The sequence below is a fragment of the Pelecanus crispus genome, chromosome 5, assembly GCF_030463565.1.
Source record: "Pelecanus crispus isolate bPelCri1 chromosome 5, bPelCri1.pri, whole genome shotgun sequence".
Classification (NCBI taxonomy): Eukaryota; Metazoa; Chordata; class Aves; order Pelecaniformes; family Pelecanidae; genus Pelecanus; species Pelecanus crispus.
In genome coordinates, this window is record NC_134647.1 from 65,679,751 (window position 1) to 65,696,344 (window position 16,594).

Below are 16,594 nucleotides of genomic sequence, written 5' to 3' on the forward strand. Positions count from 1 at the left end.
TTTTTACGCCTCCCTGGACATTGTGTAGCATGGAGAGATCAAGGCACGGATGGCCAAGGTTGCAGCAAACCCAATTAGTGTGCTGAAGCAAATATTTGGGGAGGATCCAGCTTGGCCCCTGCAAACACATTTAAGTATTTGAGGATCGCTGACAATGAATTATTCAGATAGAGACTTGAGACCAGATAACCCCAGGGACTTGTGCATTGTATACAAATACACGGCCTGACCCTCGCATCTCATGTGAGGCATCAGCAAGAGGTATGTTGGAGCTCTTCCCTGGTGCATCTCCATTTTCATGTCATATAGTTGTGCAAGACAGGATTGATACGGGGACCCCCACACGTGGGGCCACGTGCTTCACTTTTTCTTGCACTGCTTCATCTCTTGACAAGCCCCACTGTTGCTCCACATATATTTTGCTTAAGTTGCCTTTCAAAAGCCTCTCCCTGCTTCCCCACTTACGTGCCCAGACCCCTCCAGTATCAATCCATCAGAGCAGCATCTTGGCTCATGTTCAGAAGATGCAAGCCCATGCACGTCACCTTCAAGGCTGCTCCTCAGCTCAGCATCGCCTTTCCTGCTGCCCCACGGTGCTGGTGGCCAGCCACACACCTGCCCCATCAGTGCCCATGTTCATCGTCAGGGGCTTCACACTTTGAAGGCGATGCCAAAAGCTATCGGGTGGCCCATAAAATGGCTCGGTCTAGACATGGAAAAAGATTTTTTTTTTCTTTCACTTTTCATTTAGATGCTGAGCACTTTCAACCAGGTTATTGAGATAGTTTGTGACCAGAAATCAGTCCAGGCTGAAAAAATGTAGGTGTACCTGTTTACATTATAAACCACAAATGTTTGTATCCTGCAACAAACATCTGGGAAGTGTCCAGACCAGACATTACAAAGGTGTTAACTACCCTGAGTTAACCAGTAATCAATTCGGGGCTAAAAACTCGAGTGTGGACCTTTCCTCTGAGACTGCTGTTTATAACGGGGCTTTCATTTAGATCCTGACCTAGAAGCATAATTAAACTGTGGCACATTCTTGACTTTCAAACAAACTTCTGGGAGCTCGCCAGCACAGAGCACAGACCCAGATTTTACCAGGGTTGAAACGGGGCGGCGATGTACCACCTCTTTCATTAACTGTTGTTGACAGTGAAAATCCTGCCCGGTAGAAATTGTGAATTATACAGACAGCCCTTTAAGGCTCTGCTAATAAACACATGAAAGGATTTGAGGGAACTGTATGAAAATACTGGTCTATTGAAATACTTTTTAATGCCACCAGTTGGGGAGAAGGTATATTATTCAGGGCTGGAATTTCTAATAATTAACATGCATCTTTCATAATTAAGATGCTGCTTTTGATTTTTGCAGTCCAAGTTTGCTCCAATTTCTCCATCAATACTGGGCTGTACCACCAGGCAGTAGGAAACCATAGCCACGACCTGCTGGAGCTGCTCTGATGGAGCTGAGGGGTTTCGGTTTTCCAAGCAAATGCTAAGGAAGGGCAGTAGATGGTGCTGTTATTCTCTTTTTTGAGGGCAGAGATGGCAGACTGAAGACAGAGGCACAACTACGGCTGTACACAAGGTGTTACCAGTCCCCAGTGCACCCAAATCATAAATCAGGCTCCTTCAAATCGTGGGATTTGGCCTTCAGAAAATCTGCAGATTAAGTCAAAAAGCGTCCTTTTCTACAGCTTGTGCATTTTGATCTTTCAGATGAGATTTGGAGGTCACATTTTCAAGCTTTTTGTCGTAATCATGTAATTTGAAATTTATCTTTTTTTTTTTTTCTTCGTAATGATGTGAAGTGGAATCCTCTGATCATTTCAGGAGCCAGCAAGATTTAGGGGAACTAAATTAAATTAAGGAGAAACACCAGGATTGTGAAACTTGGCAGTAGTACAGAAGCTGTTTTCAAAACTGACTGGACTTGAAGGTTGTTGGCAAATCAAATGCATCTGACCCCAAGTGATCTGGGGTGCCAGGAACAGGTCCCTGACCGCAGAGCTTCCTACCCTGTGGGTCACCAAGGAACATGCTTGAGGGATGACCCTCCTGGCCTGCATCAATCTGGATACCCAGTTTCCTGAACAGCAGCAAATGCTGTATCAGGATAACTGATCAGTATCATTTTTTTAAATGACCTGAGGCTTTCATGAGGCTTGATTCTTCCCAATGACATTGGAGAGGACAGAATTTGTCCCCCTTTGAATTTCACTTTTATTTGCCTCTCTCTGCAATGACAGGTCTAAGTCCAGCCTTAGTAAACATTTCTTAACAGGGCAACAATGATTGCACACGTTGGACTGGTGCCAGTGAAGGTGGCCGGTGTGTGAAAACAGGCTGGGGAGGTAGCAGCTCTCCTGCCCTTAACCTCCTCCTGCCTTGGGGTGGGCTTGGCAATGCCACCAGCTCCCTCCCCACAACTCGCAGCCCCTCTCATGGTGTTTTCTCCAGCAGCAGCTGATGGTGCTAAAAATAGTCTTGAACAGGGTAGTGGTGGTTCAGCTTTGGACTTTCCAGAAATTTACTGGTATTCTGGCCTTGTGACTCCAGTTTAGGCCACCTGATGATGAACAGCATGTAACTTTGCTCTGATTTCCCCATTCGGTGGGGAACAATCTCAGATAACATACGGATAACAAGCAGCAAATTCAGCACAGCTCGCTTTCTTATTTTAGGATTGCTATAGACATGGTCATTAATGGCTCTAAGAAATACAACAGGCAGGGCCTGATTCTTCCCTGCTGCATGTCCCATCTCCAGAAGAGCTGCTACCAAATCCTCCCCATGATGGAAAAGCAAAGTTGTTCCTATATAAAACCCTGCTGTAGGTCTGAGAGGGCAGCGGTGGTTTGATGCTGGGCTGTGTGCATCAAAATGAGTGTGCAACCGTGCACACTTTAGACATCAAACTGCTCTGCAACATCGTTCTTGTTAGCAGCACATCAGGAAGAGCAGGAGAGATCCTCTACACTTGCAAGCAGGGCAGCCCAGAGTGCCGGGGTCACATCCTGCACAGCCGAGGGGCAGCCCTGGGAGCGTGGGGTCCTTGCTTGCTGGGCTGTCGCTGTGCCCCAGCAGTCATGCTGGACTAATGAAACATGTCGTAGGCACTAATTAAAGTTGTGCCCAGCCAAGGGGAGTGGGATGGGGTAAGTGGGGCTGTAAGGGCAGGCTACAGACCCACTCCCCGCTCCAACAGATAGTTATTTTACATTAAATAATGTGTGGGATAAACTAATTCCATGAGCCTCAGAGCAGAAACTGGAGATGCTTTCCTTCCCTTCTCTCTCCCCAAACCTACCTTGTGTACCAGGTAGAAACACGAGCTCTTGAAAGACTCCTCTTTCCCCAAACCAGACCTTACTGTTCTCCTCAGACACGCTTTTCTATGGACAACAGAGAAAAAGTAAAAACAGGAACTATTTTACTTTTCTTTCTTTTTCTTTCTTTCTTTTTTTTTTTTTTTGACAGAAATGATACCCTTTGGCTTGGATCATGATGACTGGTCATGCTGAATGAGGAAGAGCTTCTCTCAATTTTGAATTATTGCCATGCAATGAGCAGGTTTCCATGTAGTCCTGTCCCACAGATACAAAGGTGCAAGGGGCAGCATCCAGTTCCTGCCCCTTTTCCTGTTACAGGAGTAGTCTTAAAGAGCTTATTCTCTTAAAATAGCAAGATGGAATGTATAAAATGCAATTCCTGTTTTAATATTGTTGGGTTCTGAAATATCCCAGTTAACATTTAAATCTAGGCAAGAACAAGTGTCACTGCAAATTTTTTATCTTCCCATAGATTATATCAGTGCTGCATTCCTTGTTCACCAGGGGTCTGGTCCAGCTTAGATGGGAAAGTAGTGAAAATGTTGTGAGATCAGTTGGTCTCCAAAAACGTGGAGTAAAATTCACTGATAACATAAATCCAGTTAGTTCAGTTAATTTATATCAAGAAAAAAAATTCAGTCCATTCAGTGGGAATTTAGAACCTGACTGAAAGGAAAAGCTGAGCCCTAAATGGATATCTGTTGCATGGTGTATTCAATAATTGCATTTACGAATAAACAATTAATTATTACCAATGAATCTCTTGCAAATTAGTGACAAAGGCACAGAAGCTGGTTTTTGGCGCTGCTGACTTACCCATTGTCAAGTGTGAACTGAGCAATTGTTGTGGCTGCTCCCTTAAGAAATTGTCTGAGATTCAGACTTATTCGTGCCCCCATGGCTTGCATCAATTAACAGTACAATCTTTTTGTTATGAAAATGCAAACATTAGTAGCCTGAGGGGTCTTGTAAATGCAAATATAAAACTATAATTTCAACTTCCCTTTAAGTACAAGAAAGGCTTTTTTTTGTTTGTTTGCTGTTACAATGACAGGTCTCTCTCTCTTTTTTTTCTTTCCTCAGTTTAAACTCAAAATATAATTTAACCCAGGGAATTTGAATGAGGACGATTTTCAATAAGCAGATTTGGGGATGCGGGGAGGCTGAAGTCAGCTGCCGAAAGCCGTGGGCTTCTCTCACAAGGGCCAGGCTCTGAAGGGTGCGGGGAAGGGTGGATGCTTGGCCCCACAGCGGAGGCAGTGAGCTGTGCTGGGCAGCGTGCCCGCAGCTGGTGTGGGGCTGGCCCCCTCGGCTGGGGGAGAATTCCCACGTGAGGATTCTTTCCGCTCACTTCAGGCATCCGAGGAGCCTAAATTAGGCGCCCGCATCTCTGCCACGGTCAGGGGAAAGAGAGAGAGACCTTGAGATGTGCCCTCCAGAGGCAGCTTGGCCCCCGGGTGAGTGATTGTCACCACGGGGCACCATTTTGGGCCAAAACCGATGGTCTTGTGCTCAGTGCCATGGGATGATACTGGGCAAAAGAGAACCATCTCCTTCAAAAGTAAGGTGGGAGATGGCACCTGAGTGCATGTCACTGAGACATAATGAAAGAGTTGGACGAAAGACCAAGGTCTGTTTTCCCCTTTCTTTTTATACCGCACATATAAAAGTAAAATATGAAAACAGCCACTTTGCTTTCTTCCTCCCAGGCTGGTCCAAATATGGCCAGGTATGTGTCTAAACAGATTCCTGGAAAACCTGCCCTTGCCAAGGCGCAATCTGTAGTTGCTCGGGTTGTAGTCTGCAGCTCTGCAAAAAGCAGCAGGAAAGTGTGTCCTTGCTGGGGGGTCCTCCCTGCCCTCCCTGCCTGCCTCCCCTGCCTCCCTGCCTCCGCAGGCAGCAAAACACCAGGGACCTGGCAGGATATGCACCACGGCACAGGATTTGTCCTGGTGGTGGTTTGCCAGCACACAGATGGAAGGCTGAGGTCAGATACAAGACCAAAAAAAAGAAGTGGTTAGATGCTGTCCTGAGCAGTTTCCTTTGGCACCACGCGCTCATTCCCACTGCCTGTGCCCCCAGCTGCCCTGCTCGGAGCGGCTAGCATCGCCATCCTGCCAGCCAGGGTTCCTGGGAAACCTTTCGTTTAATTCATCGGTGATTTTTCATTAGACCAAAGGGGCGATTAACCAATATAATAATCCCTCACCCAACTCTGAACACTCTCGTTACACTCATTTTACAAAGGTGGTGTTGCTGGCGCAGGAGGGCAAAGCTGCTACGGTTTGGTGGGGATACCTGGTGTGCGGGTGGCATGGCCGAGGCCCTCCTTCAGCCCTGAGTGGGCAGGGCAGGATCCGGCCCTGCCAGGGTGGCCGTGTTGGGGTCTGCCAAGCAACAGGGTCTGTGGGTACAACACACACAGCATCCCCTCGAAGAGGGGGAGAAAGTCTCAGCCCATGGAGCAGAGCTGGAGGGCAGGAAGAAAAAAACAGGAGAAAAATGTTTAAAGTTATTTGTCACCAGCGTTCTCCCCTTCCCACCGTTACCACCTCTCGGGAGTCCTCCAGCCTTGGTTGTTTTCCTCCCCCGCCCCTCGCGCTCCTCTCTGTAGTTTGTGAACGCTAGAGGCTCCCTCCTTCTGGTCTGCGAAAAACTTTAGTTCCTGACTCTTTTTTTTTTTTTTTTTTTTAACTTCCCTCAGGAAAAAATGTGGAGTTAATTATCTATGTAAAATGTCAGATGCAGGAAAGGGGCTGTGCTTACTTGGATATCCCATCCGAGGCGAAGTGACTGATTTCCCCCCCCCTTCTTTTTTTTTTTTTTTTTTAATTTTTTTTATTTTTTTCCTCCTAAGGGGTGGAAAGGACCTCGCGAAATAAAAGTGCAGAAACAAGCCGGTGGCTCCCAGAGCGGCCGGGGCGGGCGCGGCGGGAGCCCCCAGCGCAGCGCGGAGCGGAGCAGAGCGCGGAGCGCCGCCGAGCCCACCTGCCCCCGGGAGTCACCATCGCCCGGCTCCTCGCTCCGCACCTTTTCCCCCCGCGTACTGAGCTCTTGATACATACATATATTTTTTTTTTTTCTTTTTTCCCCCCCGATCCCTCCCGCCGGCTTTTCCTCCAGGACTTTTCCACCGCCTTGGGACACCCGCGAACTTCTCCCTCGCTCCCCCTTCCCTCCCGCCCCTCCTTTGCTGGTGGTTTTGTGCTTGTTTTGTTTTGCCTTTTTTTTTTTTTTTTTTTTTTGGAAGACCCGCCTGCGTTTCGCCTCCCGTGCCCCACCGGAGAGGCCGGGAGCGGCTCCGGCGGCGCGGGCAGCACCTCCCCGGCGCACCGCGTGCGAGCCCGGCGGCCCGGCTCGGCTCGGCGCGGCCCGGCCCGGCGCGGCGCGGCCCGGCTCGGCTCGGCACGGCACGGCTCGGGCGCTCGCCCCCGATAATGCAGAGCTACAAGTACGATAAGGCGATCCCGCCGGAGAGCAAGAATGGGGGCAGCCCGGCGCTGAACAACAACCCGGCCAAGAGCAGCAGCAAGAAAGCCTTGCTCATCTGCCTCGACTTCCTCTGCCTCGTCATGGGTGAGCAGCCGCGGGGGCTCCGCGCCCCTTCCCTCCGCTCCTCTCCCCTCCGGGCACCCCCCGCCCCCCCGGCCCCCCACTTTGGGAAAGTTTCGCGGAGGGAGGGCGGGCAGAGCTCGCACGGCCGCGCCGCTTCCCAAACAAAAGCGGAGCGGAGCGTGGAGCGGGGCCGCCGGCCGAGGCGAGGCGAGGCGAGCCGGGGAGCGGGCAGCGGCGGCGCCGCGGGCCGGGCGGCGGGGGGCGCGTCCCGCCGGGCTCACAGCGGGGCTGGCGGGGGGCGAGCGGGGCAGCCGCTGTCCGCGCGGAGAGGGGGGCACAGCCCCCCCCGCCCCGATTTACTGATTATTATTATCTTATTTACGTGTCGCTTCCCCCCACTGCCATGTCCTGAGCCAGCGCTGCGGGGGAAGGAGGGCGGGGGGAGCAGCCCGGCAGCCGGCGGTACGCAGGGGGCACTGTGGGCTCGGGGATGCGCCCCGGCCCGGTGCCCCCCGGGCTGTGCCCCGCACCCCGCCGCCTGCCCGGACCTCGATAGGCGCCAGGGCCAGCTCCAGGTGGAGGTAGTGCTCTACGGCTGCAACAAACCGCGCAGCTTGGGTTTACTTAATTTTTTTTTTTGGTTAATAATGAGAGAAAAAAAAAAAAAAACAACCAACAAAAATCCCCAGAGAAACTCTTGCCACTCTAGTTACTTTGTGTTGCTCGGATGTCGGGTTTACTAGTGGTCGTGTCTTTCTTCCCTCTCCCCTTCTTGCACCCAGCGCAGGCATCTCGCTAAACTCATTTCTTCAAAAGATTGCTTTGAAGTGCTCTCGGGCATCTCGTACTCGCTGGCAGAGATCTGAATTTGCTGGCCTGCTTGGCTTTTGGAAATGATATGGCATGTAAGGAAACTGTCAACAGTCTGTCTCAAAAAGATTTTGCATGCCAAAACATCAACCGTTCAATTGTGGCTGCAATGCTGAATATTTAATTGACAGACACAGGCAGGGGAAATCAACTGGCTTCCAACAAAGAGATTAATAACACAACAGCATGTGAGTTTAATACTCCAGACACCACAGTCCTTAAAACAATTGTTTCTGCTTAGAGCCCATTTTTTTAAAGACTGTCAGTGTGATTTAATTTTTATGTAGTTTATTGATCATCTGGTGTATATTACAAGGCACTAATACATTAAGAAGAGAGGCATGGTTTTCTCTTTATATTCCCACAAGAATAGAGGCCGGTGCAGAAAGCTTCATCTTCTTGTATCTGGAAAAAATAAAAATACTTGATATCCCATATATGAAACTAATATAAGCAGAAACAGGACTAGCTTGACTTACCTCACTTACTTAACAGAAGGTTGGATGCCTAGTAAAACAGCTCCGAGGAGTCAGGACTTTTAAACTTTTATTTACACAAGTTTTCTTAACTTCAGGCATTCCTGGCGTAAGTGCTCTTTGAATGGGTAAAGGGTTTTTCTTCTCCATCTCTAGACTAAGGGCCCTAACTGCAAAAGCAGTTAGTTGACATGTGTTATTCTACTTGTGATAGTTTGGGTAAACAGAACTTATCAAGCATCAGTGGAAGGTATTGTTAGTGGGGAATAATGTGATACAGCAAAAACGGTGATTGTTGCTTTGTTTCACATTACTACAGGTGGAAATAAGAAAGTAAACACCAGAGCTGTGTTTTTGGTTGTTTTCCCCCCACCCCATGTGAGGTGCATTTAAAAGTAAGATCATGAATTCAACAGCTGAAGGAAATTTTAGATCTGGCTGATCACCAGCAGGTGAAGAGCATGGGTTGGATGTGGTAAGGGAGGTGATTACACGATGGATAGCCCATGGTCTGTGTTTGGGGATGGGCTTTTCAAATACACCCAGACCGGTAGTATTGGACCTGCTGGTGGATGACTGGGCATGAGGTGCTGTGAAAGCCAGCTGCCCCACTTGCAGGAGGCTTGGCTTGCTCTTTTCTCTGCCATTTGCTAGGGAAGACTAAGAGCTTATAGTTTCCAAGCACTTGACTCCCAGTTTTCTTCCTTCCTGAGCTTGTCAAAAAAAACCACTTTGAAGGTGGGGAAAAAAAAAACCCAAAAGAGATGCTCTAGCTGAAGCCTGTAAAAGAAAGTTGGACGGATACAAGTTGATTGGTATTTACACATCCAGTAAAAGAATGGCATCTATGTAAGATAATGAGAGGTAGAATTGGGTGAAATGACTTGTTTTAAGGTGGAGGTACTCAGCAGAGGTCTTCTGCTGGTGCATGGCCAATGGCCTCCAGTGCAGTTAAACTGAGTTATGCCTCTTGAGCGGCTGCCCAAAGACATTCAGAATAGCAGGGAAACAGCAGGCTTTTTCTCATTTGAGGACCACTTTAGGAAATATTAAAACTGGTCATTTGATTTGCAGAGGTCTGTGATGCTGTATTTGCTTCTGCTGCAGGTACTGCTGTAATTCTGACCTGCATTGTTTTTTTGGGGGCGGGGGGATGAAACGAATAAACTATGGCTGAAATGTCTTTCAGAAATGACAGATGTCAGCTCTCTGAGGTGGTAGATGTGTAAAAACCCTTCTTTGTTTACATACAAATGTAAACAAATTACCCAGAAGACAATTATCATAAACATCTAAGAAAGTCAGAATAAGTAAAGCAGAGCTATCGGGAGCTTCCTTCAGCTTTAATTTGGCGTGAGTTGTTAGAAAGATCCACTTTGTCTTTCATCGTTAAGTACAATGGTTATCTTGATAGTAAATGCATAAGCAGAAGATTTGTATCTTCGTTCCTTGGGGATCACGGGGAGCGAAGTTGTTGAGCCCTTGGCAGAAGTGCGTTGCTGGTGGATTATGTGGATGGAGATCTGCGGAACCAGACCCCCCATTTCTTCTGCATTTCCAACTTGTGTTAAGTTGGCAGGGAGCTGAATATTTCCAAATACCCCACTCCTCTAATGAGTGTACTTTGCACTGACAAATCCCTGGTTTCTTGCATGAACAAGAGGTTTCATCACCGACACTGTGAACTTCCCAGAAATTTCATGTCGGTAAAAGAGGTAGAAAAGAACTGAGTGTGCATTTATTAAAGCAGGTCATCCGAGGGGGGAAAAATAACTTTCTCCATCTGCTTCCTCCCCTCGGGAGGGCTCTGTTTAGAGAATTAGAAGATGCTTCCTGAAATTGTTAGGGCTGCAGGCGAGTCCAGTGGTGTGGAAGAGTCCCCACTGCCCCGTCCCTGTCTCGCTGGTCGCTGTGGCACATCTGAAAATGTGATTGAGGAGCTCAGCTTGAGGGGGCCTGAAGTTGCCCCTGCTAAGCCAGTCAGTGGCTTCATGTTGGAGAGCTGTGGGGGACTCTCTGAGCAGCAAAATAAGAGGTGTGATGGGAGGACCTCACTCCACCTTTGTCTGATCATCTTTGGCCCAATTGCAGCCCCATCCGTTTGCCAGGAGTTTCTTGCACCTCCTGCCCGGAGCATAGGCCTGTTACTGGGGGGGGCCTGGTGTGACCCTGGCTGGGGCAGGTCCCATGGGGCAGCTTTCCTCAGTGCCATGGGGTTTTGATGCCCAGATGCAGCACTGCATGGAGCTGCTGCAACCAGCCACCATCTTTCTGCAGGAGACACGGGCCAGGTGGGGAAAAGCCTCCTGTCCTGACCCTTGAGGTGGGATATTTTGGACGCTGGGCCCACAGATGTAGCATCTAGTGTTGAATTTACTCCTCTTAGACCTGCTGGTTTTATCCCTTGGCAGGGACTCCCTGAGTTCAGCAAACTCTGAGCAGCCACCTGCACTCTGCTGACGGGCGCTAAGTTGAGCATTTAATCTCAGAAGAAGGGAATGCTGTGTCAGCAAGGCAGATAGGGTAGATGAGGGTCTTCAGTAGCTTGTATTTGTGCAGCTTGCACAGGTAGAACAGCTTCCAAAGAGTCCTGCTTATGCTATAAAATAGAGGGATTTCATCTGGCATACCTGCTTCCTAGGCGCGTGGAAATTGGGTTTATGGGAGCATATGTTTCAGGCTGGTGAGATAGAAGCTGGACATAATTTACTGCCCTTCTCATTTTCTGTCTCTAATTTAATTTTCTCTCTCCTGTCAATCCCAGTTAATCTGTACAACACAAGTTTTACTGCCTTTGGGAGGTTTTGAAGCAACAGATGGATAGGCCTCTTATGACCTTAATATCTCTTCAGCTTTCTCACAAATTTGACATCTCCTCTTCTGTAGCAAGCTTGATGCTAAAATGAACTTTGAAAGTAAATATTTACACTAGCAGGACCTTGACATGTTTATGTAAATGGGGATATAATCTTATAATTTGGGCTAACAGTTTAGATTACTCTTAACTTTCCTGTTCTGTGTAGAAAATTGTCTTGTCATCCAGCTTGCAGAAGCAAAAAGGGTTTGAACTCTGCCAGAGACCCTGTCGCTCTGTCACGAAATTGGCGCAAACAGGCCTGGGACTGTCATTTAAGTCTAAGGAGTGGGAGGAATTAAAGATGAGGTTAGAGTTATTTGGATGCTGTAAAGTTGAATTTGATGAGCTAAGCAACTTTGCTTTGTTTGGGTTGGGATTTTTTTTTTATTATTTTTAAGACTACCCTGCTGTGCAGGGCTCACTTGTCGTGTAGGTAACATCTTTCTATACAGTCCTGAAGAAACTGCTGACCCAACCATTTCTTATTTTCAGCAAGGGACAACGAGATCCAGCTGTACTAAACTAGCCAGGCAGTCCCAATGCCTTGGCGTTGTCTTCTCTGTGCCATGTCTTCTCTGTGTTGGGGCGGACTGAGTCCATACCACACGCGAGAAGCTGCGTGGGTGGAGAGTCGTCATCGTGTTTTGAGCATCCCTAGATGAGGTTTGGTCGTTAATGTTTATGTATCGCTTATTTTAATACCTGTAGGATCTCTTGGCGGCAGCAAGCTCCCTGTGAGGCAGCAGGATCTGTCTCGGGGATGGCTGGTCTGGAAGTGCTTTGGCAAAGGCAGGTTTGCAGGGGTGGCATCTTGGTACGGGGGTGTGCGGTTGTATCCCATCACTTGGGAGTAAAGGAGATTTTTTGAGCCTTGAAAAGCTGCTTATTAAACCAACAGTCAGCATCTAAGCATGACACCCATCCTTAGTTTTGACCTCCTCTTGAAAGACCAAAGGAAGACTGGAAGAAAGGACAAGAGAGAAATATTTTGGAGGTGTTTAAAATACACTTTTTTGTGTGTTTGCTTTATAAAAAAACCAAAAAAACCTATCAAGAGCAGGTTATTAGTGACAATTATACTTGAGGTGTTAATTGCAGAGCAAGGAAATGCTGTACCTATGGCAGACCGAGTCCTCAGGGGTATAAATCTGCTGGCTTTCCAGAGTCGGTGGAATTTGGCCAGCCTGAAGATGTGTCTGCAGGAAAGCAGAATTACGTGCAACTGCTTCATGGCCAGAAGTGCTTTGAATCCTGTGTACCTGCTGCTGAGACTGGCAGGAGATGGGATCACAAGTACAGTAGATGACATTTTTTTTTAATTGTCTGTTTGTAGTGAGCACAGAAAATAATATAAACATCACTCCCAGATCAAACAGATTATTTTTATACTCTTTAAATCTCAATTTAATATGCATGCCTTTCTTAGGCTGTTTTGGTCTGACTTTGTTTGTCTAGGTACAGGCTGATGGTATATTCTCCAGATGCATGTACCTCCGTATACCGCCCAAAGATGGTTTGCATACCACAGTTTGGGAACCCGCGCTGCACGGGCACAGTCTTGCAAAGCAGGGCTCCTCTTTAGTGCCTGCATCTGACATAGCAAGGGTGTTTGCATGCCTCCATTTCTGCCTGAAATGACTTAAAAGAGGGGAAAAAAGCCCCAGCTCTGCTCTCTGTAGCTTGCTCTGGCGGAGCAGACTCCGTCCTCTCCGTTTCGTTCATACAATGCTCCTGCTTCATCCATGGTAATCCAGAAGGGACCGTTGTGGTCGCCCAGTCTGCCTGTTCCTCAAACAAGGGCATGCCTGTTGAAGGCAGCGTGGGGAAAGGCAGCAGCCTTCAAACCCCCCTATTCCAGTGTCAACACAGCCGGCGCTGAGAACAGCAGCTTCCCCCGGCCTGTGCATCCCCAAGGGGTTGTGTCCTGGTGGGGGAGCAGCAGGGAAACCCCCTCCCCGGATGCAGCTTTCTCTCCTGCGCAGCGGGATGCCAGCTGGGGTTTTAGTATGAGTGCTGTCATGGTAGTTTTGGTTTTTTGCTTCCCCCCCCCCCCACACACTTTCTTTTTGTTCTGTCTTAGGGCCTTGGCTTCTGCAGTTGTGTTGGGTTTTTTGATAGGTCAGGTTTCATATTTAAAAAAAAAAAAAGCTTAAAAATGAGAATCAAGTGAATGATAAAGCCTCAAAAAAAGATGTAAATTAAAATAATCCAGCATTTATTCTGTAATGATGAAGTTTGAAGTCAGTTTTCTGAATACACTTAATGATTATTCTTTTTTTTTTCACTGGCTGGTATGGCAGAGCTGTGGGACCCCTGGTACAGCAGAAGCTAAAGCAGTCTTCTGTGCTTTCCCCCCTTGCTAACATGGTGCCACAGGCTGCACTGCTGCGTGTGTCAGGGTCCTGCCTATGCCCAGCCTTTGGTCTGGCTTTGCAGATACCTCAACTGGGGAGTCTCATTAAAAGCTGGGAAGAGGCTACACTAGCTATCACATCTCCTTATGGATCAGCATGGCATGGCCCCTTTCTCAGAAGGGCATTCGTATCCCTTTCAAAGCCACCCCATCTGTCCCTGTTTTGCTCTCTCCCATGACATCTACCTTGGAGAAGCACTACCTGCTCCACAATTTTAGCAGATGGAAAGCTCCTTGGGGCAGATTGGGTGTCTATATACGGGGTTGTGTTGGGGCAGCTGCTGGGAAGTTATGCTCGAGAATCCCTTCTTGCCTATTAGCTGCACGTGATGGCTTAGTTGTAATGGTGGGATTGTGATCTGCAGAAGCTGCTCCTCAAGTTAGACCTGAGGAGGCAGAACGTGACCAAAAAAGAGGAATTTGAAGTGTCTTCATACAGCTTTTGACGCAAACCATTGGAAAACCTGCCTTAAGCATAAGTTTGTTAACAAGACAATGCGTTTAAAAAAGGTTGAAAATTAGGTTTGTCCTGGTGGGTTTCTAAGTATGAGAAATCCCTATAAATTCCATCCTTTCAAGTTGGTCACGTAAGTGGGCTTGTTTTTCACATGCGTTGGATATTTTGAAGACAGAGTGTTGAAAACTGACTCTCCGCATCAAGTAAACGTTATAAGCAGAACATGTAATATAACTCCGGAGCTTCTGATGCTCTGAAGATGCCTGTGCTCTTTATGCCATGTGTTCTTGTTCCAGCGTTGCCTGTAGCTCGCACCTATATATGAGCTTGTCCTATCTGCGCATATGGTGCTCTCAGTCAGGAGCTACAGGGGTAGGCTGGGGCTGCCAGCCAGAGCCCAAATGAAGCTGCAGTTGGTCTGGCAATGCTGGTGACAATGAATCAGTGGAGAGTGTTCATAATCCTCTAGTACTTTCCCATAATTTTTCATCCCTTGCCCAAAAAGACATGAAAAGTATGTTGACCATAGCACAGTGAAGCTTGGGAGGTGCCTCTAGCCTCCCTGATAAAACATACCAGCAGGCTTAGCCTATGGTGCCTGAGACACACCGCAAATTGAGGCTGAATTCGCACTGCTGGGCTAACCCAGACCTTGCCCTAAACAGTGAAGGTAGCTGTGGCGTGAAGGTGTCCTTCGCTGCTTTGGGAGTTTGCAGACCAGCAGGCTGTACCTCTGGGAGCTGCTTCAGCTTTGCCGGTTGGAGGAGCCGAGAACGGTGTGGTTCTTCCTTCCATAGGGTTAAACAGAAAAAGTGAAAGTTACTGGTTAGTGGTTTTGGGCAGCCATCCCTCTTGAAACAAATTATGCTCCCTCTGAGAGCTCGCTTTGCCCAGCAGCGTCAGGGTTGTAGCCTGCTGCTGCGCAAAGGAAGTGACAAGCTGCACGGCATCCTGTAATTAGCTTTCACCTGGGTTTACTGTAAATTAGTGAAAATGACAGCCATTTTTGAAAGCTTTTGCAGCAGTGCCCCTGTTGTCTGATCATGCGTGTACTGGAGACAGGCACTGCATGCAGATATTAATTGCATTGCTCTTAATTCAGCATGTGCTTATGCAAACCTGAGACATCATCACGTGCCTCAATGTCCAGCCACGGAATTTGAAAGCCAGCGTGCCAAGCAGCGTCCGGGCTGCCTGTCTTCTTGACGCTTAGCAAGTTATTTATGACCTCCGTTTTGGGGTGGTGTGATAGGCCTTCCTTTAAGCCAGGCTGCAAGGCTCTGCTTGAGGCTGGCTGGAGCGAGCAGCCAGTCCAGCCCTGGTTATCGTGCCAGTCCAGCCCTGGTTATCGTGCCAGTCCAGCCCTGGTTATCGTGCCAGTCCAGCCCTGGTTATCGTTCCCACCAATGTTGACAGCGAGGTCTTTGCCCTGGTCTTTGTAGCAGCACAGCAGCTGTGGCAACCGGTCCCACACCCCAAGCATTTTGAGGGCTTCCAAGGCTTTTCGGCAAAGCCCACCACTCTTTAAAGTGTTAGTTTCCAAAGGGAGAGTTGAAAATAGCATGACAAACCACTGGTAAGCAGGTCGGGTTAGTGAACGCTGGGTGCATTTATGTTCTGAGTGATGTTCACAGGGTAATTTTGGATGGACGGTAAGCTGATGGCAGGCCGCAAAACTCCTTTGAAGTCGATAGCTGTGAATCAGTTTGATGTTAGCAGGTTTCTGAAGCAGCTCTTTGATCACCGATCAGATGGCCCTTGTTATTTGGGGAGCTGCTTCTCCTTTGGTTCCTGGGTTGCAGCCCAGCGAAGGACCCAGAGGAGTCCTGCGCCAGGATTTGAGCCTGCTGCCCTCGGTCCTGCCCAGGCACATCACAGGGTTGTGCCTCTGGGAATTTCTAATCTAAGACAGGGCGCATGAAGGACCATCACCTCCACGCGTGGGCAGGGAGCTGGAGCCCACTGAGGGTGAGGGCACACTTTAAAGGCTGTATTTCCATTACAGATGTGCCCAGGTGCCCAGTGGGGCTTTCGGAGCTACCAAGGTACCTCTAATTCCTAATAATTTCAGTGAAGGTGCAGACTTCAATGCTTCTGCCAGGCTGTCACCTGCCTCCCGAGGTATCTTTTGAAATCAGACCCTCAGAGACGTGCAACCATGGAGGAAGTCTGCGACTCCCAGAGCTCGGGCCAAAGCGTGTCCCTGGGACATGTGTGCACCTGTCCTGGAGCTTCCTGCCTCAATTCCTGCAAAAGCGTCCCCACATGGCCCCATTCCTACGCTCCCATATTCTGCAGAAAAGGGAAATGACCTCGCATCACCCATTGCAGCGGGAACTGGCTCATCGGTTCCCAAAATAAGAGCTGAAGCTTTTCTGGTTAAGGATATGCGGGGAAAGGTGCACTGAGACATCTGCCAGTTGATAATACATAACACAAATGGCTAAATCTCAAAGGGAGGTCCTTGGAGGGCCCTTTGGCCTACTCATACTTGCCAAGCTAAGAAAAAATTCCCTTTGCTGCCTGACCACAAAAGGCTATGTTTTCAGTAGAGGCCTTGTTTTCTTTGTTGTCTTGCTTTTTTCTTTCTTATCAAAGTTTGCAGCGTCAGTGACTATCTCATCAA

The 16,594-nt window shown here is 48.3% G+C and overlaps 1 protein-coding gene across 1 annotated transcript in view; it reads left to right on the top strand.

Annotated features, from left to right (window-relative positions):
- The first annotated feature begins 6,777 nt into the window (after positions 1-6,777).
- PLPP3 (phospholipid phosphatase 3) overlaps positions 6,778-16,594 on the top strand; it is a 44,981-nt gene continuing 35,164 nt past the window's right edge. Inside the window, exon 1 of the mRNA XM_075710532.1 lies at positions 6,778-6,916. Within this exon, the coding sequence (XP_075566647.1) occupies positions 6,778-6,916 (139 nt within the window). The remainder of the gene's footprint in view (positions 6,917-16,594) is intronic.